Source organism: Lagopus muta, chromosome 14 (assembly GCF_023343835.1).
Source record: "Lagopus muta isolate bLagMut1 chromosome 14, bLagMut1 primary, whole genome shotgun sequence".
Taxonomy (NCBI): domain Eukaryota; kingdom Metazoa; phylum Chordata; class Aves; order Galliformes; family Phasianidae; genus Lagopus; species Lagopus muta.
This window is the reverse complement of record NC_064446.1, coordinates 11,841,493-11,868,643: the sequence shown is the minus strand read 5'-3', so window position 1 is coordinate 11,868,643 and position 27,151 is coordinate 11,841,493. Positions and strand designations below refer to the sequence as shown.

The window sequence follows — 27,151 nt, the reverse complement described above, 5'->3', positions numbered from 1 at the left end:
GTTTGTACATCTGACATGCTGGGGGTTTGTTACTGCAAGTCAAATATTTGTGTGCTTTTCCCACAGCCATATTGCTAACTTCTTCTGTTTGCCAGATATTTCATTTGTTGTTCTCTGGCTTACAGACTGCAGCGCAAACATTTCGCTTTGTCATTGTTTGTTATTAATGAGTGTTATTGTAGAAATGAAGGATTATGTTTTTCAATATTCTGTCTGGCTGCCCCGAAGTACAACATTTGTAGGTCTGTGCTGTTCGTTTTAGCCTTCTCTGTTATCCTTCCTCACAGAGACACCTGAGAGCAAAGCCTTTGGACTCCGAAGGGATGCCTTCATACCAAATCAAGACAACTTTCAAGTGGGTTGCATCTCTGACCTAATAGCATCATCTCTAACAGACAGAAGTCCAGGGTGGATTTTTCTGTGAATTCTTGCACTTTCTGCAATTTCCTTTTTTTGTTGTTTTGCACACAGCAAATACTTTCAGGCCAAGAACTTCTTTAGATGAGCGTTGCTGATAAAGGCAGAGCTGAATCTCTGAGGACCAGCTGATTTGTTGTCTTTTTGTGTTGGGTTGTTTTTTTTTTTCCTGGCAAAATTGAGTAACTTCTAAGACTTTAATCTCACAGCTTTGATTTGTTCCAAAATGTTTCAGCATGCAGTGCCTTAACGCTTCATCAGCCTGCATGCATCTCTCCGTGTGTTGGCAAGTTGGGTGTGTTATTTTGGTATTGGTCATAGGTGTTAGGCCCTAGTTATGATACCTTACTCTGTACATCACTATCCACAGTGAAAGTACATCGACGTGCTGCCCAGGTGCAAAGCAGCTCTAGCACAGCAGCTTGCTTTCACTCATTCCCTGTGCATCCATTGTTTGTAGGACTGTAAACCAGTATGAGGTGCACACACGAGCCTCTGCTGGGACTGGTGATGCCAGTGGTGTGATGGCCTGTCTTAGGGATTTTCAGTGTTTTCCTCTGCCCATGCAGTGTTTATCAGTGTAGTAAAAGTACATTAGCACTGAGCAGGAATGTGGACGTTCCCTTGGGTAAGCAACTAGATAAGGCCAAAGAAGTGGTTTTGATTAAGATTGAGGGCACAGATTCCCCACTTTAAAGGCAGCATTTGGGACAGTATTGCCCTTCCTGCTCATCACCATGGCTACATTTATCTTGAGCTGAATATTAAGTGTGCTGCAAAGAGTTCGCTCCTGTTTCAGTAGCCTCAAAAGCTACGTAGCCCAAAAATATAGCTATCTAGTGTGTATGTCAGCAAAATATTCTCTGATGTCAAAAGCAAACAACAAGGAAATTAGAGACACAAAATCACCTCTTTACATCAGATATAGTCAACAAAGGAGGAAAGAAAAAACTGAGTTCTTTAATTTTGATTCATATTTAATGAAGTTGGAAAGGAGAAGAGTAAACTAATGAGAGCGGCTGACTGCTTCCCCTGGGAAAGACGTATTAGCAAGTGAGGTGTTACAGCTTCAGCTCTTGTGTTTTGTGCTCAGAACTGTTTCCCTCAGTGCTGAGCCCCAGCACTGATGCAGGAGGGGCTGTGAAGCTGCACAGCTCTGCACAGCTATCAGGCATTTAAGGCAGCCCACCACAGAACTGTAATCAAGCAAGCAACAGATATTAATTTGTTCTCTTCCCAGGCCTTTTCTTCTTTGCTTGTAAGAAGATTCTGCTCAGAAGGCTGTGATCAGCTTAATCAGTTGCTATTATTGGGACTGATTTTCACAGTGTAATTTATTAAATGTTTATTATCCTCCCAAACTTCACTGATCAGAGGTTGAAAACATTGAAGGAAAATTAAAACCAGTGTAAGTGCTGCCTGTTTGGATAACAGCACATTTTGCTACTTGAAAGGATTACTCATCTGTACCAAAACAGGGAGAAAAGTTAATTTCAATGATGTAGAGCTTTCTATTCTGGGGAGGCCTGGCTTGCACAGTGTGATAGATTTGGGAGGAAGTATAATTCATTCCTAAATTGTTAAACAGCACGTTAGGCCCAAGTATCTAAGAAAAGATGAATGGGCTCATTTGTAATCTTAAACGAACGCGTCTGCCTGGAGGGGGTAGGGATGGGATAACCAGTAAACAAACGCCAGGCAAACGGTTACGCTTCTGGTGTTTGGAAACTATCCAGAATAACCTCCAGGAGAGAAGAACCAGCCCTGTTTGGCTAAAAGGAAGCTCTGCAGATCCTCCAGTTAGTTCTCCCCTCCTGTGCCATGTGCATCCAGTCTGCCCAGTGAGGGACAGCTGCATAAAGCAGTGGGGTTTGTGGCTGTCTGTAGGGAGGGTAAGCATCCCATATGCAATTGCTTCTAAGCAGGTGTTTTGGGTCCTGCAGTGTGATTTGAGAGAGCAGAAAGGACAGAAAAGAGGTGAGACTTCCTCTGTTATCTGTGGCAGTACAGTGGCCTGCCTCTCTCGTAGAAATAGTTGTTTAACTTGAGGGCAAGATGATGTTAAAATGCATAAACTTGAGGACTGTTGAATCATTTCGGTGATGTTTGTGGGAATATAACTGTGGTCCAAGACTAAGCAAGTCAAAGTGAACTACAAACCTATTGGTGGTTTTGTACAAGCATCTATGAGAATGTGAACTGAGCCACTGAGAAGCAAAAGCAGTGGGGAGGATCCAGGCGTGCTGCACAGAGACAGGCTGCATGGTTTGCAGTGAGAGGACATATCAAGACATGTATCAATTTGCTTTATTTGAACAATTTAATCCTATGGAGCCTGGGACTTCAGTGCCACTTCAGCTGGTCCTGTGCTGCAGATGCATGTCTTCAGTTGCCCTGTTTGTTATGTATTTACCCCTCTAAGCTATCAAAAAGAATCCTTGGGCTCCTCTGGCCTTGTCCCCCTTCTTACTGTTGAAGCATCTCTTAGCTCAGAATTATATTTACAGTTCAAAATAAAGGCAACAATATTTCTTGGCTGATGGTAGTTGAAGTAGTTCTTGCCTGGTACTGTTAATGTATATGCTGTATATCAAGTTTATTGCAAAGTGTGTTATTAAGCTATCAGCCTAGTTTTTAATCTACAGATAAACTTACTTTCATTTATGTGTTTAGGCTGTATCACTTTGCCCAGAATAGGCACAGCCATTGGATTCCATCCAGCTCACCTAACAACTTTCATTAAAGAAAATTGCTCTCGTAATAAAAATTACTCAGTGTGACAAGATGCCATAATACATTTTTTAAAGGCTCATAAAATTTTGTAGTAGTTAATGCCACTTGTTTGTTTTGTGAGATTTTCTTTTAAAAGCAAAAACCGACTTAATTGTAATAGTATTTGTAAAAGGATGAAACAAACATCTTCCATCAGGGCTCACAAAGGCCATGCTGGGAGTAGAGTGGGGGGGGGAAAGAAATGAGGAAACCTTGCCTTTGAAAACTATGTTTTGTTGTGGGTTCTTTTGTTTGTTTGTTTGCGAAATTGCTTGAAAGTCTGTCACACTTCACTAAGGGGAAGTAGATACGTTAATAAGCAGATAAATATTTTCCACTGTTTTGGAGCTGTCGGGTTTTTTTTAAGACTTTCCCGTGCCTTGTAGGTCTGGTTTAGAAAAGTACTAAAAGTGGGATCTGATCTTGCGAATGTTGCTGTGTCTGTGGTTACAGGGAGGGGAACCAGCTCGAATCCTCTGTGTGACCATTGCCTTCTCTTCTTACAATGAACACCAGCAGCCACTCTTACTGAACTTGTCTTGGGTGGATTTACTAAGTCATACCTCATAGCTCCAGCTTTGCTGGGTTATGCGTGAAGTCAGGGCTATTTTTCTCTTTTGTGATAAGCTAACAATGGCAAAGGATGTTCTGTGATGTTAGAGAACAGTGGTGGTGGCCTTTTCTTCTTCTTTTTCTCCCCCCTTTTTTTCTTTCTGCCTTTCAAGTCTATCCACTACCTCGTGAGGAGGACAGCTGCAGTAATAATGGATCTCGTCTCTACAGAAACCTCTTATTTGACAAACCTGTAATTGAGTGGACAAAATTTCTGGTTGCTTTCAAAGTCATAATCAGAAAAGACTTGAAAAGGGTGAAGGAAAGGTGTGCCAGCCAGCAAAAAGTACGGCAGGGCTTTACTGAGCAGGCAAACCTATGCAGATTTTGTGGGACAATTAGATTTGTCAGGCAAAACACTAAAATGCATTTGTGAGCAAAAAATCCTGGGGAAATTTAAATAAAGCTTTGAAAAAGGTAAAGAGCTTGTGAGGAAAGCTCCAAAGCAAAGAAGTCGGTTTGGGTTATCTTTCACTGAAGGCAGGTGATGATTACTTCAAAGGGAATGTGCAGAACATATGGCAGGCACAGGGATTTTGCCTGTTTTCTTCCCCCAGTAGATAAAGCCCTAAAGCATAATTAGTGGGTCAGCACCATGCAGGAGAGCTCGAGACTTGGTGACGTTAATTTACCCTTTTGCTCCTTCTGAGGAGCTGTTCCGCTACTGGGCTTCCCTGGCACACTGATGAAGAGTGCTTTCACCCCATCTGCCTTTTCAGCCCCTGCCTTTCCGTGCCTGCTTGGAAGCAGAGGAGCACTCCGTGCACATCGCATGGACAACGTGCTGCACCTCAGCACAGCTAGGAGTCAAGAATACGCTGCTGTGTTCCCTGTGGTCAAGGCAAATAAACCTGTGGGGTTATTTGGATGTGAACGATGGCTTCCATTTAGTGTGTGAGATGTAAGGTTAGTTAATTGCTTGGATAGAACGGACTGGCTGAAAGAGGCTCGAATCCTTGATCAGCACTGGATGGCAGCAGGTAGTACGTGTTATACAGGGAATGGGCTTTGCTGTCAAGTAAGTCAGGACTTCAGCTGCTAAGATCCCCCCATTAGCAAGCAGGCCAGCATCAGCTCTGAGCCTATTTTTAGGGTTTTCTTTGGTGTTTTGCTCTTTGATGTAAAGACAGCTGTGTGCCCTCAGCCTTTTTGTAAACCAAGCTTTCTTGCATCTAAACAAGCTGCCCATTGTTTTGGTCACTCAGTCATCTTTCTCTGCAGTTTTCCTGTTTGAATTCTTGTTATTCATGGTGACCGCAAGCGTGTGCACAATTTCAAACGTGGCTCCAGTCTCTATTCAGTAACATAAATATTCCCATATTTAAATGCACATATCTCTGAAAAGCATTTTCTGTAGCCATCCAAATACACAGGGAGGCTATGCCTGCCTTGCAGGGTACCTGGCTGGGCTTTGGCTCTTTTTTATTTAAGCATAAGTGAGTGGTCATGTCTTGTGCTCTGAAGAAACCAAACACAATTTAAATGCACTGAGTGCAGTTTACTCCTGAAAGTGAATTGTTCTGCATCTCTTTAGGCTTCAGTATGTTTTTCTGCAGAATGCCCATGACTCCTTGCAGTCTGTTCTGATAGAGTTCTCTTAGAGGTCTGCTGGCTTCTTATTCCTTTTTCCCTTTCTCTGCTGCTTTCTTTTTTCATCCTGCACTCCTCCATCTTCTTGTTCTTCCTTGTTTTTTTTTTTAATTACTCCTGAAGTTTGAGAGCATCTTCAGAAGTCTTGATTATGAAGTTGTGTTTAAACCTCAGATTTCAACCAAAGTATTCTTATTTCTTCTTTCCTATTAGTGCATTTGTTAAGTGTTCAGAACCTATTTCCAAAGGCATTCTTTTCTGGTAAAGAAAGGAACTGCATTTTAAAGAATTTATTTGTGTTTTACTTTCTCATTTTTCATACAGAACATCTGAAGAAACGCCTGGAAGATTATATGGCCCAGTTCCCAAATGTAAGAATCCTCCGAACCAAGAAGAGGGAAGGGCTGATAAGAACTCGGATGCTGGGAGCCTCTGTGGCCATAGGAGATGTTATCACCTTCTTGGATTCCCATTGCGAGGCCAACGTGAACTGGCTGCCACCTCTGTTAGGTATGCATGGAGGTGTCGTGTTGTACATGGCTGAACTGCTGTAGAGGTGGTGACATATATCAGTGCTGAGTGTATTTTATTTCCACCTGCTGCTGGCTCCTTGTGCTGAGAGTAAGTGAACAAAAAGAACATGAAATAGCTTTAAAGGAGGGGAAAGAAAACCCAACAACACTTAACCGCAAGACTAAAGAAAATTGTTGGCAACCTGCAACCTTCACCACAAGATTTTTTTCTGTGCTAGGCTGTACAATGGTACTGTAATAAGCTTTGATTAATTAAAGAGCAAAGATCATGTTCTTCTTTTGTTTCCTCACTAAGTGAAGTATTAAATAACTTACAGCTTGTTAGAAGAGTAAACTATTACGTGGTCACTCAGCAGCTTGCAGAAAGTAATTGCTTTGTGCTTCAGAAAAGATCTTTATGTACAGTTTTTAAGTAGCTTCCATTTTTTTTTCTCCTGCAAAACTGTATTCAACTTCATAGTCTGTAAGCCTGTGGAAAATACTTCTTCTGAGTAATGGCTGCTGGTATGTATTTGTGGAAATGATTAGTCCTTTCCAAGGCAGTGCTTCATCTTTAAGGAGGAAGCATCACTTTTACAATGCCAGTTCTTTCCAAGGATGACTAATTGCAAGGACAGTGCCTTCTGTGCCTCTGGTCAGCACCACCTTTCGCCAGGTGCTTCTTGAGGAGGTCTCTGTTTGTGGCAAGTTCCCTTTTTTGTTTGTTTTTGCAGCGCTCAGCTGGGTGGGATGATGCCATCTGGATTTTGTGCTTGTTTTGGATGGCTGTGTTTTCTGTGGTCTGTGCCCTCCTATAGATTCAGAATTCCCAGTTGTATCTGCTGCTCTACCCATGTTATTTAGAGTGGGTGTCTCACAGTACCCAGTTCACTTTAGCTGTCAGATACAATGCTGTATGAAAGAAGAAACTTTGCCCTACGGAGTACCAAACTCTTTACAACCCTTTGGCGAGTGACCTGTCACAGCTCTTTGAGGTTTAACAAAGAAGTCAGACTTGTCAGCAGGACTGTTGGATGATAATAATGTTACTTTCACAACAGTGTAAAGCATTTGCAGCTTTTTGAGCCTGAGAGAGGGAGCACAGGATTAGTTCAAATGCCATTTAAATGAGAACATGTGTGGTGTGCTATAGTTTTAAAGCATAGTAAGGATTTCTGTTCGACGTTCATTGGAAGCCGAAACACCGTTTGTCGCCTCTGCTGTGAAAGTTAACTTCCAACAGGAGACCTCCTTGGTAATAAAGTATTTAAGAAGTTCCAGATGTTTATGCAGGAATTAATCCTGTCGTCTATGATTTGATTGGAAGAAAAGGCAGAGGGGAGGAGGTGCGTTGCATTTCTGGAGCCTGCTGAGAGCACTTACGCCATTAGTCTGGATCACTTCCTGACAGATTCTGGCACAGCAATTAAAACGAGGTGGTACAATGGGTTATTGCCCTCCGTTGGAATCAGTGCAGAAGGGTTCATGTTGCGGTCGCTCGTTAAAATGAGGACCACTAACTAAGCAATTACAGGATTGTTGTTTTTTGAACCTGATGGTTGAAGTGTCTGTGGTGGTGCAGCTGTGTCTTTCTATTCTGCTTCGGATTGATGTCCTCAATAGGATGCTTTTATCTGAATAGTTTTACCTTGGATATCTCGATTATCTCAGAAACACCAGATGAATTCATATAAATTGAAGTACCTGCTCAAAAGAGAATGAAACAGAGAAAGGGAGAGAAGCTGTATCTGGACTGCATATTTTGATGGTTTTTTCTATGCTTTCATGGTCAAAGAACCGACTGGTGCAGGTTTTCTAACATGTTTCTCCAATCTTCAGATCGCATTGCCCGAAACCGCAAGACTATCGTTTGTCCCATGATTGATGTTATTGATCATGACCATTTTGGATATGAGACTCAGGCTGGAGATGCAATGCGAGGTGCATTTGACTGGGAGATGTATTACAAGAGGATCCCTATTCCTCCCGAGTTACAGAAACTCGATCCCAGCGATCCATTTGAGTAAGTGACTGAAATGCAGTGTGCTGAACAACACAACACCCTGTCACAGGGCTGGTTTACACCTCGGTGTACTGGAAGCCAGAAGCTGATTGTGAGCTACTTGCTTTTTGGCAGCTGTTTGCTTTGCTGATTTAAAAGAAACGCATTGTGTAGTAGCTGTGAACACTCTCCTTTTCATTGCTATTTTTTGCCACCTTAATTCCAGCAGAAGTTAACATTTCATTTGAAACTGTGATGTATAACATTTAATGTGGTCATTTATTACTGAGATCTTTCAAACATAACTTAGTATCCCTAGTGCTCTGCCAAAAACAACAAACTGGTGGCAGCTTATATGTCATTCCCAGGTGGGGGGAGAAGAAAACCTAGCAGAATAATTACAGCAATTTTGATGATTGCAGTGCATTGCAGAAGTAAATCTGTGATCAAGTTATGTTCTGCTGTTGCTGTGCTTGCCAACATTGAGACAGTTCTGCTGTCCTTTTTACTTCTGCAGCAAAAAAAAACAACCACAACACAAACACCTTTTGAGGCCATTCTCAATGACTTGATCGTATTACTGAGTCAGAGAACACCACAAGTGCAGCATGTGGGTCCCTCTGGGAGAGGTTCTGTCCTGTCACTTCATGGTGAACTCTTTCTGTTTGGAGGAGAGGCATTTACTGGTTCTGAGAGGAGCCTAGTCTAGTCCTCCATTTGCAACTGGGAAACTAATAGCTAATGCAAAAGCAATTGCTTGTTCCTAAAGGACTGCAAATGCATCGTGAACACTGGGTGATGGAAAGAATATCTGTGAAATCTTGCTTTGTTTTTTAAATGTTTAGCTGGAGATCTGTGTCTTTGAATATGTTTGTAATATGGAGTCTGGTTTTTCCTAAAGGTCTCCTGTAATGGCTGGAGGACTGTTTGCAGTCGATAGAAAGTGGTTCTGGGAGCTGGGAGGGTATGATGCAGGTCTGGAGATATGGGGAGGAGAGCAGTATGAAATATCCTTTAAGGTGAGCTATGTTCTCTGGAAATTCCTTTTGTTTTGAAAAGTAAGAACTGTTCTGAGGCTCAGAATGTGAATGTTCTATCTTGTCCTTGCTTTTGCGTGCAACTAAAGGTGAAAGAGCTGGGAGTAAGTAAGACAGTATGCAGAAGAGACAGTGATGATGTCACCAGTCATTTGTGAGGGTCAGTTTTGGAGCATTAGCTGGTGTGCCCCTGCTCTGTGGTCACAGCTTCAGATGCATGTGCTCTTCCCAGCAAGGGTAAGTCAGCATGCGTGGAGCTATCTGTTACTGGTAGGCTTTTTGCACTCTAGCAAGAAGATGAAATGCTCTCTTTGAGTGAAAGAGATCCAAGCATCTCATTGTCTGCCTGGTTGAGTGCCTCCATCCTGAGGTTGAGTTCCCAGAGCTGAGAGCAACTTACTGTCTGTAGTCAATCCATCTGACTCCTGGCTGCAAGGAACGGAGCCTATTAATTACTCTGGGAGGAATCCTCAGCAATTGCAATAATAACACTTCTGCTGGCAGCAGCTTCATATCATTATCTGTCTGCCTTAAGGACAGTTCTGTCACTGATTGTCCAAACTGTTTGGTTTCAGGGCTCTGAAATAAGTTAGCTGACCAAAAGTGCACACTGGTGGCAGTGAGCCACTTGTGACCTACAAAGACCACTGATACCTATGTTATCTTGGAGTATGACACTCTGAAATACATGTAGGAAGCCCACTGGGATGCCCCAGATCACCAAAGGCACGTGGCTGTTCTTCTCTTCAGTGGTGGGAATCCTTCCCATAGCCTGTAGAGGATTAAGTAAAAATTTTCACATTAAACTCTGTTGGGCCACTGTGTGGTTTCTCTTTCAACGATTGAATATATAAACTTACAAGCATATGAATGCCACTGAAGTAAGGTAGTTGGCCTTGGTATGGGGCCCGAAGGCAGGAGCAATGATAGCACAGTGTGCAATTTCAGCAGCTGAAGTTCCTCATCTGTCTCCCTGACAAACAGGCATGGGTGATCTCTAACAAAATGAGATTCTTAGATCTCAGTGCCTCTGTGCAATTCAAAGGCATATTAAATTATATTCAGCAAACCACATTACTATGCGTATGTACCATGTATTACCATACAGCAAAGTTTTTTCTTCCATTGTTTGCTCACAAAATGCAGCCGTAAAGCCATGGTGGAGGTCCCTTGTCTTATGTAACAGCAGCAGAAAGGGAGGAGGGACTCCCTCTTTGGGGATGTCATTACAGTTGGAGCTATTTATTCTTTGTGTTGCATGTAATGAAATAGTGTAACGATGTCATTCTCTGCAGGAGGGGTAGTGACAGTATTCAGCCTCTTTTCCTCAGCCCTTTTGGAAAATGCCGGTTTCCAAGAGTGATGACAGCAGCAGGGCAAGCCCTTTGTCTCTGGTGCCACAGCAGACAGCCGTGCTGCTTGATCTGCAGGAAATAAGACTGCTTCATTCATCTGTTTGCTTATCCTCTCTGAAACATGCTGTGTTTTATTTCAGTCCAAAGACGGTAATTTATGGAGGGATAAATTTGCTTTAATTAATCTCTGCAAAGACCCTCTTTTTTTTCTTTCATTGCGCAACAGAAAAATGAAGTTTTAGCTGAAAGAGGCTCAGTATATTTTCAGAAATTAAGATAAATTGATACATTCATCTATGGCTGATAGATTTAATAATTCTGCTGGAATTGCAAGAATAGAAGGTTTGTTCATAGAATTTATGAAGCCATGACATTTCCTGGTGAGCTTAGAGCTGCCGTTTTACCTTGAGGAGCAAACTGAGGTTTTGTAGAGGGACATCATCAAATAATTTACCTCTGGATTTAGACGTGGGCTAACTCTTTTTGCACTATTTTCCATTTAATGCAAATTCAGATTTGTGCCAAATGTACAGCTCAGCTTTAACAAAGAACCCATTCCTCTGCCTGGGAGCTGTGGTGCAGTACTGTGTTGTACTGTTGGTTTTTGAACTGCTGCATCAGTTCTGGCCTTCTCAAGCCTCACCGGGAGCAGATTTCTTTTTTCCTCAAACATATTCTTTTTTTTTTCCCCCCACACATAGACTGTATGGTTTTCCGCATTTATTTTAAAATCCAGGGCTCTGTTGCTGAGAGACTGCAAATAAACAAGTTTATTTAGGAGCTTCTTGCCTTTCTGTTTTGAGATCGTATGTATTTCTGTCATCAGCTGGCTGTGCTTCCTTCAGAGAAGAAATATTCAGGTTGAAGGCAAGCCAACACAGAAACTATGAGTCTTTTGCACCTCAGAAAACATTTAACCAGGGAATGAATCAAATTCCATTAATAAAACACCTGTTCCTTGGATTAAGTGCATGCAAAAACTTCACTACATAACATAGCATACTGTGGGGATGAAAAAAAAAGAAATTAAGCAAAATTGGAACTAGAAACAAACTTTCTAATTGAGGTCCCAACCGTAAATGCTGGCTTGCAGTTTCAGTCCATCCAAATAGGAATTTCTGGGTTAAAAATGAAGGAGCAGCTCACGTTTGCCCACACTGAAGCAGACCTGGCATTCTGTTTTCTTTTGTTCGTTTGTTGTAAAGACAGCATATTCATTAATTCTAAGGCTCTCTGCTTCAGCAAAGAGTGGCTTTTTTCCTCTTCCTCTGTCCTGCTGGCACAGAGATCAGACTGTCACTTTTTGGTCTCAGTTCATCCTGTGTGCTCGGCTCAAATATCCGTGTACTCTCGCACCAGCAGGAGAATGAGCTCCCAACACTCCCTGTCCCCCTGTGAAATGTGGCTGTTGGAAAGTGCTGTCTGCTCTGTCACTCCACAGTGTTTGAATAGATGAGGAAGGGCTGCACTGGTCTGTATAGTGCAAGAGAAGATGTGCACATGCACAGATCACAGCACCTTTCTAGCCACCTCAATCTTTTGTAGAGCAGTCAGTCCCAGGTACAGTGGCAGCTGATGCTTGCAGTACAGAGAATTAATGTTTTCCTGAGTTACTGTTTGCCCTTGCTTTCATCCTTTCACTTACCTTGTCATGCAGAGAACCCCCTGGACTCATCCACCGTGCCCTTTTCTTCCCACCTTTCAGTGTGTGCTCAGACAACCAGCCAGCTTCTCTCCGTTGGTGCACCCCGTGATCTTTATTTTTGCTGTTTCTTGCAGAAGCAGCTTTCTTTTCAAGGCTTGACTCATTCTTTTGTGTGGTTTTGTTTTGTTTTATTCCTGTCTTGGGAAGCATAAACCTTGTACACCCAGATAATTTGTGTTCTCACACCAACTGTGGTATTGTATCGGTGTGTTTTTGAGGAGAGGTTCAGCTCTCTTATGTGACATTGTTTTCTGAAATGGCAGAAGGGAATTGGATCAGCATAACATTCCCATGCAGAGAATAGGTGGTGTTATTATCTCATGCTTTCATAGCACACTAGCTAAGTCAAAAGCTCTTGAGTCATTCTATGAATATGGAGTTATAGCTCTCCAGGCTGCCAGGAAGACAGAAACAATATCACCTGTGCTGTTACTTTACTTCTTCTGTATATGATTTTATGATTAGAGCGAGTCTGTGGCCTCCAAAAACTCTGTTGCAGCTTTCCCATTGACCTCAGCATAGCCAGGCTTTCAGCTAATTCCAGCAGAGCTGTCAGCTGCCGGATTCCAAACTCAGAATGTAGATTGGTAAAACTGTGCCTGAGGAGGAAGAGAAATTTCCTGTTTTCTCCTAATGAGATCTGATCAGGTCGTTTTATAGAGCCCTGCCTGCCTGCCCAGCTCTGATTCTTGTTTTTATGATCTTCTAGTAAATGGCTGTTGGAAATTAAGTGCATCAAGTCCAGGCTCTCATGTTTACTGTCGTGCCCAACTGGAGAGGTGAGTCACTAGCTCACCCCTCTATAAAACAACATCCCCCCAAAAAGCTGGCTGCTTGGCCAAGAGGGAAGGCGGCAGTAAGTGACAGTCAGTGCCGCTGTGAGGTGCTCCCTACAGAACAGCGCTGCTTCAGCTGTTCAGCAGTGCTGTATTTTTAGCAGAGCAAGTTCTGATGTGTCATGCCTGTGAACTGCACCCTCGTTCCAAAACAACCGAATGCTGCCAACTGAGTGGAAGTGTGCTCTCAGCACACAGCTATTTCGGGTTTGCTTCCCTTGCAGTTATTCCTTGACAGACCCTTGGATGCAATTCCCTTGACCTTTACCTCCAGCGTCCTAATGCTTTTGTTTGCAGTGTTTTACTGATGCACGTCACACTCTTTCCCTCTCTCCTTTCTGCCAGTTTTATAGATAAGGACTGGTAATTGTCTTTATGGAGGTTGTAATGAGTTCTGTCACCACACAAAGAAGCTCACTAATAAAATAAATCAAAGCAGCAATGAATGAATAGAGACTATGCTTTTAAAATTAGATTTGTACCACAAACGTGCTGTCACTTGCAGCACGAGACAATAGTAGAGCACTGAGCTGGCAAAGTACGGTGGAAGAGTCACCGAGGTCTGCTGGCAGGAATTGGGAAGTTTGCCATTGGCTCCATGCAGCACTGGTACAGCATCACTGGGGAGTAAATATTTTAAATCATGATTAGAAAAACAGCTTAGAACTGATGTTAGACTTTCCTTGTTCAGTAGCTTTTTTTAACACATCACTGCATGTGTTTACGTAGTGCCTTATGGAGTCAGTGAGGAGCTCCTGGCACAAAGCCTCACCATTCTGCCCAGCTTCCCATATGTCCTTATAGATGAGTGCTGTCTGCGTTGCACCGCAAGACCTGCAGTGCAAGGATAGGGCTTTTTCCTCTAGCTGCATGCTGACTGCAGAAGTTGCTTTCTGCTGTTTCTTAAAGCAGTTGTGTTTTCAGAGATGTGTATTTGCAATTGCCCAACTGAAAGCCTTTCCTTAAGGAATCGTTTGGGCTGTCAGCAAGGACAACATGGTATTTTCATGCACACGTGCATGATGCTGAAATGCAGCTACTTTTGAACCAATAGGACTTTCTTGTTGCTGGCTGCAGTGTATAAAAATGCAGGTTGTTGGGGAATGTTTCTGCTTATGCAGCTAAGTTCTAGGCTTTTCCAGCTGTTCCTGCAGATTTAATAGTTCCCAGTTCTGGACACCTATGTTGCAGTTCTTGCAGCTTTTGTCAAATTTTTGTCATAGAAGCACAAAACATCACCAAATTCTTGTTTTCTCAGTCTGTTAATTTCCTAGCAGAAGAAATCATATTGTGGCCCTTTGTAGTAAAAAGCACAGCAGCTATGGGACAGGAAGCATTTCTGATTCCACTATAAACTTCACAGAAGCTGGAAGAAGTTTCTTTTTCATCTTCATCTCTTCTTAACCAGACTCTCAAGACACAGCAGGGACAAAAGGGATGAAATTCTGTAAAAGGAGTGTTTGTCAACTTCTTGTCTCTCTTTCACTGTAATGACATGTAATTAAGTACCTTGAACTTTAGAAGTTGCCTGTGAAAAATATTCCACTAATGGAGAGCAACCAACCCCCATTAAGTTATACACAGTCAGCAAATGACTGTAATTATTAGGGCCAGTAGACAAAGCTGAAACACCAGAGGACTTTAGTGTCAGAGTTAATAATTATGCAGCAGCCTTGGCCAAATATTTCTCTTCCAAGCTAAGTATTTAATATCGTCACCATAGAATATTAATGGAATTGCCTGCTATATGTGAAGCTGTTGACTAAGCTCGTTGTACAGTGAACTGCAGTGGCTCAAATTAGCCACAGTGAATGGAGAGATCAAGAGCTCTGCATCAGCTGGCAGCACCAGCAGGCCGCCTTTAATACTGCTGCCCTGGGGGTATTAACATAAGGTCTAGGGACAAAGGGAAGGGCATGGCAATGTCATGCTTCAGGAATTCAGAACATCATTTGTCTTGCAGAGTGAAGGATGCTTTTCACTATTGATTAGGTATCTCTGGGAAGCAGGTAGGAATATATTTCCTAAACCTAACAAAGTAGATCAGGTGTTGCAGAAAACACCTTTGGTTTTGGTTGCTTGGGTAAAATGACTCCATCCGTGCTATAAGTGAGGAATAACATAAAGCTGTTGCAGACTGTTGGCACATAGTGAGATCTTCCCAGATGGGGAAGGAAACTTTTGGGCATAATGTAGCCACAAGTCAAGCATCAGTGTAATCATCTTTAACTAGCAGTGTGTTTCATCAGCTTTCTGAGAATGTTTTTAAGGCTAATTATGTTTTCATCAGGAAGAGATTTCTGCTTAATTGTAAGGCTGCAAAACCAATGATTGCCTGTCAGCAGTAAAACTATGTAAGTGATATCCCAGACTTTGCAGTGATAACTACAGGGTAAAGTAGCAGGTTTTTTTTCTGCCCTCTGACACCTAAGCAGACTGGTGTATTCCCTGGAGCATTTTGTATACGACAGGACTAGACTGTAGAGATGGCACTGCAGCCTACCCAAGGATCGTATATGGCAGTCCGTTTTAACTGCTGTGGCAATTTAAAGTGTGCTGTGTGCTTGGACTTTTCTTTCTGTTCTTCTCTCAAAGGAATGCAAAATTAAGCTGTTTATGAGCCATTGGGCTTGATAAAACTTGCACTAAATCAAGGCTTGCATGGCTCTAAGCAGGTAGTTAAAAGATTTGAGACTAAAGCAAAGAGGGAGGGTGTTCCAAAGAATGTACTGTAAGGTAAAAATAAAGTTCTGCATCAGGCTTCTTCATAACTTGAAGCCTTTTTTTTTCCCATCCATATAACCAAGACTGAATCTGTATCTCTGCTGTTTCACAGGTATGGATGTGTGGGGGTCGTATGGAGGACATCCCTTGCTCTCGAGTTGGTCATATATACAGAAAATACGTTCCTTACAAGGTTCCAACAGGAGTCAGCCTGGCAAGAGTAAGTGGCAGTGATGTTCTCCCCATCCTGCATGTGATCAGACACCTGCTTGTGGGGAGGTTCTGTAAAGCAAAGTTCTTCCGTTTTCTTTACCTTTTAAGCTATGAGGGATGTCTGACCACATTGTGACCATGCCACACTTGGAGAGGCAAATTTAGGCTTCTTATACTCAAACTGTACGTTTACAGGGGTCAAACTGGGCAGTTTTTGCAGAAGCAGACATCTAACAAAAAAAAGATGAGAGTCTAGGGGAACTGCAGACTCATGTGCAGACAGCTGCTATACTTAAAATACCATCCACTGCTACATGGTGAGAGAGTCAAGCACAGGGTATGGAATCACCAATTTAAAAAACAAGATAACATCTTTATTTGTATAATACTTCAGTCATTTTAGTTGTGTTCTCCAAGAGCAGCACGCTTCAGAGTGCTGATTGTGTTTTGGTGATTGAAAAGACCTCTCCATTTCAAGCATCACAAACCACTAAATGAGCAAACTGTAATTCTCCACAATGCAAAGTTCTGTGACATCTTATTTCTTAATCTAGTGTAGCCCAAAGTGGAAAAAGCCTTTACTTGTTGTGCACTGGTTTTGTCCAATTAATTTCTCAAATTGAGAAGGAATTGCATTGCCCTCTGGTGGGAGAAAAAAATCATAGGAGCAAGAAGGCTTCAAAGCTACAAACTACAAAAAGTACCCTGCTGCTCTGCAGTCTTAGGGCTTGCAAAGTGCTGCAGTGTTTCTCAGTTTAGTAGCATCACCCTAGTTAGAGATTTGGATTTATTGCTTAGCCCAGAAATGACCTATCAGAGGAGCAGAGCGCTCTCCTGTCTGTGCCATCCCTTCAGGAAGGAGCTGTATTTCTTTTGATTCAGCATTTGACTCTTGTATACCTTCACAGTGCTGGAAGGCACTGGTGGGCAGGTGCAGGGAAGGCTATGTCTTATGACTTATTAAGGTCACCTTGAGATGAACGCCTGTTTTTGTCTTGTGTAGGCTGAACTTGGGGCAGGGGAGCACTGCTCATTCTTAGCGTCCTTGTTTTTTTTGGCAGCATCTGACCACTGCAGGGCTGACTGCCCTCAGGTAATTTGGACGATGCTGAGGGGTCACTGCAGTCATGGCTGCCTGCAGCACATTGCTGTGTGGCACCAGGAGAGTGCCTCATGTTGCCAGAGCTCAGTCCAAGGTCCAACAGTTGATTGAGTGATTCGAACAGCTCAAGTCTGTGTTATGTTCTTTTGTGTCTGTTGGTTTTATTTTGGCGGGGTTGTTGTGCAGAGCAGTGTGAAACATGCCACTGACAGGAAATAAACCCTTTGCTTCTGTTCTGAAGGGTCGTCTGAAAGAGGTGCACTCCTACTCTATCTTGGAGTTTCTCTTAAATGGTTTTTTAAGCCATGAAACCAGAAAAGAGTGGTAAGAAAGGATACTGTAAACTGAAGCTTTCTATCAGGGAGTAATGCAAATCCAGTTCTTAGGTGAATATAAAATGTAACAGGGAATATTTAAGAAAGAACGATTTGTCAGGGACCTTTGAATGGCCAGTGGAATTTACCAGCATCATTCTCTGACTTGCTTCTTTTTTGGGAAAAAAAAACCGAAACAACTTTTGATTAATGTTGTTTTTCTGAACCACAAGGCGCTGGATATAATGGCTAAGTGCCAGGATTCTTTTTGACCTCAGCTGAAAATATCTTTCTAAAAATCCCTTGGAACTAGAGAATAATAAAAATAATCTTTGTCCTAAAGCCGGAGAGAGAGAGTGGATGTGAATGAAAATCCTTTCTGAGCTAAAACGGGAGAGCTGTGCTGAATGCTAATGTCAGTAGTTTGTGCAGAGAGTTCTCGTGTGTTTCTCCCCTCCGTTTTCACACATGGCAATTACCCACACAGAATCTGAAGCGGGTTGCTGAGGTGTGGATGGACGAGTATGCAGAGTACATCTACCAGCGCAGACCGGAGTACCGGCATCTTTCTGCAGGGGACGTCACGGCTCAGAAGGAACTCCGCAACAACCTCAACTGCAAGAGCTTCAAGTGGTTCATGAGTGAGGTTGCATGGGACTTGCCAAAGTTTTACCCACCAGTGGAGCCTCCTGCAGCTGCCTGGGGAGAGGCAAGTTTGTGCTCTGAAACCTGCCGTGGGCAAGCACGCTCAGTTTAGGACATTAAAGTTGCCTTAGCCCTGTGCTCCAGTATTTAAGCAAGTATTTAAAGATCCTGCTTGATATGTTTCAAAGACCAGAATTCCCATACTGTTACGTAGGTTTAATCGATGAAAGCAGTTAAGCAGCAGCTTCTATTAGTGCTCAAATACAAACAAAACAAAAAAGGGACTTGCTGCATTCCTAGACAAAGGCAGAACGTGGCAGTAGGGTAAACTGGAAGGAGGGAGCAGCTGAGCACTAGTAGGAATCTTATATTTCCAAAGGGCTGTACAACTGTTCCGAGCTACTCTGCACCTTCATTTCCACGTCTGAAAACCAGGAAAGACATTTTTGTTTTTGAAAGAGTCACCCCAGTGGTGAGGTACTGAATTGTTACACGTAACAACACAGTGGGCTCTGCATCTGTAGAGCTGATGGTTTTCGCTGTGACCTGCAGGTTATTTTACAGCTGTCTCCTGATGGGTCCCATCTGGGGTTTGTACTTTCTTCTAGCTGTTACCTGCCAGCTCAGATATGTAGTTAAGTGAGAAATCTTAAAACTGTGTTCATACAAATGCCGCTGTTATTTGAAGCAGTTTAAGCCTTCTTTCCTGATGGCTGTCACTTGATAAGAGGAGATTTGAGCACTAATTTAATATTTCAGATACGCAACGTAGGAACTGGGCTGTGTGTGGACACTAAACATGGATCTCTGGGATCCCCGCTGAGGCTGGAAAGCTGCGTGAAGGACAGAGGAGAGGCAGCATGGAACAATGTGCAGGTAACAGTCCCTCTGATCACTCATCTGCTCCTAAATAAATCTGGGGAGCAGGAGTTGCAACAAGAGGTAAATGCGAAGCAAGGCTGCTGTAGAACTGTAAGGTGAAGGGAGAGTGCTGTGCACCCCAAGGCTCACGTGCACATTGCTTCTGATGGGCTTGGCAGCAGGATGTGACGTGCTTGCGGCAGAGTCTGCAGTCTGGCAGCCTTCATGCAGAGCTTTTACCTCTGCTTTGAAGTTCTCAGGGTGAACAAAAGACGGCACAGGAAAACAATGTGCCAAAATAATAAAAGAAACCAGTAACAAGGCAGCTGTAATATGTAACAAAGTGAATATTAACTTCAAAGGTTGTGCTGAAAGAAGTGATAGAGGAGCGTCATGCATATTAATGAGCCTGCAGAAGCATTCAATAACCACTTACTATCATCCTTCTGACAGGAGGCAAATGCATTATAAACACCCAACCACTGCTGGAGAGAGATGAAACTGTCCAGACTATAGATTCACCCTCTCAACATATAAAGTGCCAGAAACGACAGCTTTATTGTAAGAGAAGGGAGGGAAATATTAGTTTGTCTAAACTGTAGCAACTGGGCTGAGAAAAGATCAAGAAAACAATGCCTTTATTACTGAGCCATATGTAATTCTTCAGGGCAATGGCTTCAGTGGGAGATAGAGGGCTGCTGCCTATCAATTTTGACGCATGAAAACTGGAAACCAATTTACTCAGACACAGTCCAAAACTAAGCCTCTGTTGTGTCAGGAGGATCTTCAACAATTAGTGTTGGCTTATGTTTAGGAAGAGAATGTGTTTTGGACTTTTGTGTAGCCTTGAACCTCAATGATTATGGTAATTTCTCCCACAAGAGCGGTCTAAAGGGAGATGGGAACAAAGCTGCTTTGTGCAGAAGTTTTTTTGGCCACACTGCATCAAATAGTAGCACTCCACTCATTACTGGTTTATCTTAGTGCTCCATGAGATCTCTCTGTGGAAAAGACTGTTCCCCTACCTGGCTCTAAAAGGAGCCCCAAAACAGCCCCTTCCCAATGAGGGCCATGAGGGATTGTGTGCTGGCCAATATTCACAGAATCACAGAATGGCCAGGGTTGGAAGGGACTTCAAGGATCATGAATCTCCAACCCTCCTGCCACATGCAGGGCCAGTTCCTGCAGCACTGCATAGGAAGGATATGCTGGCATCCAGCAGCTTCTATTAAAGCTATGATTTGGCCAGGCATTGATAGGTTACGCCTAGTTACTAGAGATAAAACCCTTTTTCTTTCCTGTTTCCCTTCTTTTACTTCACCCCAACAAAGAGGTCTAGGACAGGCTGACAGATCATTGCAAGGTCAATACGGAGCACCAGGAAGCATTGCCCTGCTGTTAACCCTTGTGACAGTTCAGTGGAGTGGGGTGGGGAGCTGTAAATCTCCTGTTTTCTTGTGTCATAAGGCATGGGGCAAACTATTCTCAAGGTGACTGCAGACTGTGTATGTAGACTTGAATATTTACTGCCAGCCTTAACTGAGAGCTCCTGTAGCTCTTCCTTGTTTTTGCTAGCTGTGAAGTGCTGTAATTGGTCAGCTGCTCACTTAATCCTTGATGTATGTCTGCAATGCAGAGACATTCAAGTCTGCCATTAGTATCCAAGCTAACTAGCATGGCAGTTTGCAGCTGCACAGTCTCATTTAGCATGCTGTGTGGCAGTCCACGTGGTAGCTGTTATAGACTCCCCTCATTAGCAGTCCCTGTCCCCAAAGGTGGAAGCAGTTTTTCTCTAGGATAGTTTTGTCCTTTCTTGAAGCAACCCCCACCCTGTGGGCAAAGAAGGGAATGTCATTCTGCTGGTGCAAGGACTGTGTCTGGTACCATCCTGAGGGTCCTGTTTGTCCTAGCAGGTATTCACATTTAGCTGGAGAGAAGACATCCGCCCTGGGGATCCTCAGCACACCAAGAAGTTTTGTTTTGATGCCATTTCCCACAGCAGCCCCGTGACCCTCTATGACTGTCATGGGATGAAGGGGAACCAGCTGTGGAGATACCGAAAAGTGAGTGTGTGTGTGTGTGCGTGCATGTATAAGGTGTCAAATTGCCTATAGTCACCTAAATCTCCTTAAAACGACAGCACCTAAGTCTTAGTTGACTCTTCATCTGTTGTTGTTGTGCCACTAATTACCTTTGATTAGAAAGAGGTTGCTGCCCTTTCTTCACTGGTTACAAAAGGTAAGCAGTTCTTCTCCAGGGCTTGCTAAGCAGAAGGATGTTGTCCTTGCAGTCCTGTCTGCTGCTGGAAGTGAGATAATGTAATGCCCTTGCAAAACCTGTTTGCAAAGAGTTGTGCTGTGCTTATTGGTTTGTTCTAAACACTAGAAGGTCATGCCAAAAGTAGATAAGGATTTATTCATCTTCCTACTAAGCAGTGCTTTTGTTTCAGGCAGGTAAGTAAGTTCTTGATTAAATGCCATATCTGAGTCCTTGCAGTCCATATGCACACTGCTGCAGAGTGACTGGAACAGGATGTGAGCCTGGAGTCTGCAGAACCTGCCTTCAGAAATAGGTTCTGAGCTTCCCAGTGCGATTGTTAGCATTGGGCTCCCAATACCATTGCATGGGGTGGAAATTGAGGTAATACTTGCCAAACAGTAAAGCGCAGAACAACTTATTTGGATACATTCAAGTGATGAAGTGTCTTGCCTTGGTTTTTAAGTCTCGTTTCGGTTGGTTTTAAATTAGCTGTGCTTCTCTGCTTAGCAACCTCACAAAATGTATCTTCTCCAGGACAAGACCCTCTACCATCCAGTAAGCAGCAGCTGTATGGACTGCAGTGAGAGTGACCGAAAGATCTTTATGAACAGCTGCAATCCTTCATCTCCAACACAGCAGTGGATATTTGAACATACAAACTCAACCATCTTGGAAAAATTCAACAGAAATCTTGATCTTTAAAAGACTGAGAATATATATATATATTATATATATATTTTACAATTATAGTTTTTACTGGGGAGGGTTACAAAAATTTTTTAAGAATCCTTTTTTTTTTTTTAACAGTTCATGAAGGTAAAAGGGAGAATCTCAGGAGAAGGTAAACTAGCAGGGCCAGTCTTTATTGTGAAGATGCTGCATCCTTCTCTTCTGGTAATGGTGGAGTTCTAAAGGCTTTGCCAGAGCCATTTCTGTGCTGAGATGAGAACAAAAACTCTGTTTTCAGAGGAGTCTGAATGTGATTCAAACTATTTTATTTTTATTTTTTAACTGCTCTATTTCCCTTGTGGCTCTGGTGGTAACTGATTTTATTCTCTAGGACCCTCAAATACAGTACTTTATGTAGCTGCTATACCACCTGCTGAAGCATTCCCGAATATGTGCTTTATCTTTCAAATTCCATCTAAGTAAAATCTTGGACACAAAATTAAATTCTCTGATGTCACAGGCATAAAAAAGAAATAGGCCATCAAAATGTGAAATGAAATGAATTTTTTTTTTCCTGAAACCAAAATATATTTCAAGCAGATTGACTGTTATTGCTTTCCAAATGATAGCTTTGATAAAGGAAAGAGCTCTAGAGGAAGCAGCCGAGTGTTGGGGTTATTGCTGCAGTTATTGGTGATGAGGAATCTGGGTTTCTGGTCCATTTGTTTTGCAGTCAGTTTGTCACTCACTGCTGAATCCTCAAGGTGAAAGATCAGCAGAGCTTTTAAGTGAGCACAGTTCTTACAAGTTAAGATTTTTGGATACCAAACTCACTTTCTGTTCAGCACCATTTTATCATGGAGACCTCTAGGGTTTCTTAGAGTTAAATGTGAAGGCAACTTTTGTTTTTCCTTTAGAGATTAACTCACTGGCGTGAACAGATTAATTCAGAATAATTAAGTCAGGGCTGGGATTAGCCATTAGTTTTTATCCATTTGTAGTTTATTCTAATCATGAGTCCTGTGGTCAGTGGTGTTCTAGGCCTGTGGGAATGCACTCTCCCTTTCTTTCCCAACATCCACAGAACTGTACAGTTTCTAGTGACTGGAAACCTGCTGCTTATGTAGAGATGTGGAATCCAGGGGCCAGCTGATACCCTGTTCCTTGTGTAGTCAGTTAGCAGTGCAAGGTGATACCCTTCTAGTCTGCCTACAGAATCTACCACACACAACCAGAACTGTCTCATCCCTCAAGCTGGAAAAAAGTGCTGACACTGAAGAATGAATGGAGAACTATCAGTATGAAGTCTGAGCTGAGTGTTTAAAAAAAACAAAAACACAACAAACGTGCTGGTTTAAAATTGTTGCAAAAACAATAAATCAGCTGTCTTATTCTGAAGGCAGCAGTTGCATTTCATGGTAAAAAAAAACGTGAATGAAGACGCTGCCTAAAGGAATAAAATCAGCCCTTTCCAATAATTGTTCAGTTCCACAATTTGTCCAGCTGTGCATTTAGTAATGTTGAAGGGGGAAGTAGCGTGCAACCAGCTGTGGGAGAGTGAAAGTCAGCAAGTATTCAGGATAGGTGTAGTACAGCACCCTGGGTCTCTTGAGAAACATGGTTAATGGACATGACCTCCTTGAAAGCTCTGTTCTGGCATATCTTTCTCTTCTGTTAAGTGAGGGAGTTGGCTCTCACCTTTGCAGAGCTCCAGAAGAAGCCTTTTCTCCTGTTGCCAACTGTGGGATCATTACCTGTGTTTTAGATATATTTGAGGCCCTATAGAGCTGTGTCTGTAATTTGGGAGCAGACTAGGACAGAACTAGCTGCCTCTGCAGCTCTAACGTCTGTTATGCTAACTCTGAGGTTCAAAATCATTTCCACCTTTTGTGTCCTCGCAACTGAGGCTGTATCTGACCTGCTCTACTAATTCACCTGGTACAGACAGTCTCAGAGCAGGGGAAAAGTGGGCACTGCACTGCAGCTGGGTGTGGGGTTGCCAAATGTATTCGTGTCTAACATTTGGGGAGTGAAGAAAGGAAAGAAGATCTAGACTTCCTTGAGACAGTTCTGCAGCACTATTCTATGGCAGTGAGACCAATGTCAGTCAGAGTTGACATCATATGTTCTCAGTATCTGCAATATGTCTGTCATTGGAATCTCTTTTCGCCCCTGTGGGAGAGAGCACCGCTTTCCAGTGCTTTGTGTCTGACTTGCTTTCCTTAAGTTATTAATGCTCTCATTAGTCTAGTAGTGCTGACTGTGGATCACTAGACAGCCTGAATAAATGTCTTTATGAATGTTTTAATACCTGTGGAACAAGAAGCTGTTTGTCCATGATCAGTGCAATTTTCATTTTTTAATAGTTGCGACACAATCAGCAAGTGATGTACGTGGACTGTAGGGCGTTCTGATTGCAGCTTTGTGTGTTTTTGTTTTCTAACAAGAGGGTTTGTTTCTGTTTCTAAAATGCATGGCTTGCTTTGTACTTGGACTCACCTTGTGAAGAGAGCTTTGGAGTCCTAGCTGCTTGCCCTACTGGACGCTTGCTTCAGAAAGAACTACAGTAATGAGCAGGTCTTTTACCACAGAGTGATCTTAATTGAGTGAGAAAGGACAGATAGTAGCAGTATGCATCAAAAGACACGGGGATGTTGAGGCATTTTGTCTTCAATAACCAATTACAATACGTGGAAACCGGAGCTTTAGGGTGACTGGTCCTATGGGTGCTTCTCAATACTGTTGATCTCATTTGTTTTCTAAAGATTTGGGGTTCTGAACTTGTAAGTGCCCCACAGATTCTGTACATTTCTCACTGGCTCACTGGGCTTTGAGCTATTAATTTATTTACATCCGTTATAAGTTTCAGTACCCTAGAGGCTTTGCTGACTAATGTGAAGACTTAATATAGCCAACCATCCACTGATTGAGAAATAGAAGCTGTATTTCACCATCTACATCTTTAATTGGGCCTTTGCTGGGCAAACTGGTTGATTATTCCGATTACTTCTGGTTATTTGTAAGCAAAATTGCTGAAGCATGAATACACAAGCAAATCTTCATATCCGCATGCAAGCCGAGACTGGAGATTAAATACCAGTCATTATCCAATGCCAAATGTTTTTCATTTTTTCTCCTTAAAATATTCAATCAAATCCTCACTCCATGGTTGCGTAAATTCTGCTGCTTTAAAATATCAGAATCCCAGACAAGAGTGAGATCCTTGGATGTGTGTTATGATGCGTAATTATACTTTGATTTGCTCTTGAAGCTCTTGTTGTTTCATACAGGTGCTAACCTCCAAGGCCTACAGAGTAATGTTTGAGGACTTTATGCATGCAAGGTGTCCTTTTTCATGCCTCAGCATATAACTTTGTTTTTCACGTTGTAGTAGAAGAAAGAGTGAGCCTTACTGAAAGGGGAATACAGCATCCTTAAAATAAAGATGTGCCTTTTTAAATGTAAATGTACAGCAAATGCTTAAACTTGAACCATTTCCTAGTGCCTTGCTGGACAAGAGAAGAGGGGAAGGGGCCGGGGGGGATGAGGGCGTATGAGAAAGCTTGACTCATGCAGAATTTGTGTGTGTGCATTCTTTTTAATGTGTAAGTGCAAAATTTGTGTGGGTGACAGTAATTCAGAAGCTCCTGGGTTTCCTCTGTTAAATTGATGTCATTAATGAGTTGGGGGTGGGTAGGGTGGACATTATCACTAATGAATAAAGCTAGACCAGAGGTTTTCTTGATAGCTTTTGGGTGTTCATGGTGAAGGCTAATGAGTTTCACTGGCATGTGAGGTCCTGCCTTTCATGTTCTGAGTATCCAAATAGGAAATCACAAATAAAAATGATCAGATCTGTAGCAGCAGTGTCTTACAGAAAGTTGATACTTTCAATCGCTAAGAAGCTTTGAAAGGATACGTTCAAATCTAATACAGAAGTAGCAAGAAAGCAATTTCTCCCCTTAACTTTCTTCCTGGTTTGTTTTACTGTAACATCTGTGCACAGGACTTTGCTTTCCTTCACTGAAAATTTCCAGGCAGCAAACTTTCCTCCTCCCTGCTGCACTGAAGTCAAACAAGCACCACCAGCAGCCAGTATTGCAGAAGATATTGTTCTCATGGTAGGATCATTACAGTAGCTCTACTGACTTGCATCACTGAGGGGAGATGAGGGAGATCTCTTAAAAGTTGTATTGGGCAATTGCATAACTGCTGGGTGTGAAAAGGGAGTAGCCTTTGTTTTAAATTCTTTCAAGATAGGAACAGATACTTGAATAGTTTTGACTGGAGAGAACCAACAGCCTCTAGCAGTCAGCCTGTAATGTTTTCTTTCAGTCAGAAGAGTGCTGTTAAAATTGTGTGAAACAGACTGGCTCTGCTAGCAGGGGATCCAAGTGTGCTGTCTGTTCCCAACTGCTGTGGTTCAAGTTCATACTCACCTACTGTGTTTCTAAGCACTTGCGACAAAGGAGCCTGATAGTGCCTAAGGGGTCCTTGCCTGAGAAGCAGCAAGGTAGATTTGTTTTAACAGTTAGTTAGCATGACAAGCTTCTTAAATACTTAGCAAACTATTGCCAAAATGATGAAGAACTTTAGGTTACTTCAGGATCTGTGAAGACCGGTTTGAAAGGCCTGTCAAAGGTTATAGACTGTAAGAGGGGAGCCAGGCTGGGAGTCAGGAGCACTAGGAGGTGCTGCTCCGTTTCTCAGTGCATCAAGCAATAGGCTCAAGGTGAGTCTGTGTGCTGGAGTTTCCTAACCAGTGTAAGATTTAGCTGTAAGTGCTTCATTTTTCTACCTTAGTAGGTGTTCAGCTAGCTCCTTTGTAGTGTCACACTTGAACTTGGAGATCTGTGTATGGAACTAGGCAATGATATATTACAGAAATCCTCAGTAAAACCCTATGGCTATTTTTTTTTTAAACTCTGCTTCTGCTAGCTGATTATGCTCACTGCATTTGAGCTTTCTTGATACCTCTGTATTACCCAAAGGACTTTAGGGATTCCAGCAGTCTTATGTAACGACACTGGATCCTGTGGTCTCAAAGCTACTAGTTCAACTCTTGGAAAAAAGTTTTAATCCTAATTAGAGAGCAAGCAAATGAGACCTTCAACCACAAGAGAAGTTCAAACAAAAAAAAAAAGATGACCTGATCAAGCTAAAAGATGAAAGTATTTACCCTTGTGATAAAAGCAACAAATAGCTTTAGTCTGTAGGGTGGTGAAGAGAATTGGTTTTAAAAGATATTCTTCAGAATCGTGGTGATGAGATCGAAGTTTGTCTATACCTTGTACTGCATGCATTTTATCTGTAAAACTGGATGGTGCCTCTTGAATTAGTGTATATTTATTTCTGTGCATATTAGGACCAACAACCTAATATCTGGGGGTGGTAAAGGACTTGTAGCACTTTAATGTAGTAGCTTTCATAAACTGGGAATCATTGATAGAATGCCTAGTGTTTTTAAAGTTGAATGGACTTCCTTTTATAATATATTTAAAATAAATTTTTAATGTGTTTTCTGAA

General features: G+C 42.4%; 1 protein-coding gene across 3 annotated transcripts in view; it reads left to right on the top strand.

Moving 5' to 3' along the window:
• The window catches only part of GALNT10 (polypeptide N-acetylgalactosaminyltransferase 10), an 82,186-nt gene extending 55,035 nt beyond the window's left edge, over nt 1-27,151 (top strand). For 2 of the 3 annotated variants that reach the window (XM_048960340.1, XM_048960342.1), the window contains exons 5-12: nt 5,716-5,901; nt 7,743-7,926; nt 8,807-8,924; nt 15,675-15,782; nt 17,679-17,900; nt 18,596-18,712; nt 20,608-20,760; nt 21,491-27,151. In XM_048960340.1, the coding sequence (XP_048816297.1) occupies nt 5,716-5,901; nt 7,743-7,926; nt 8,807-8,924; nt 15,675-15,782; nt 17,679-17,900; nt 18,596-18,712; nt 20,608-20,760; nt 21,491-21,658 (1,256 nt within the window). In that variant the 3' untranslated portion in view covers nt 21,659-27,151. The remainder of the gene's footprint in view (nt 1-5,715; nt 5,902-7,742; nt 7,927-8,806; nt 8,925-15,674; nt 15,783-17,678; nt 17,901-18,595; nt 18,713-20,607; nt 20,761-21,490) is intronic. The other variant, XM_048960341.1, reaches the window with a different exon arrangement.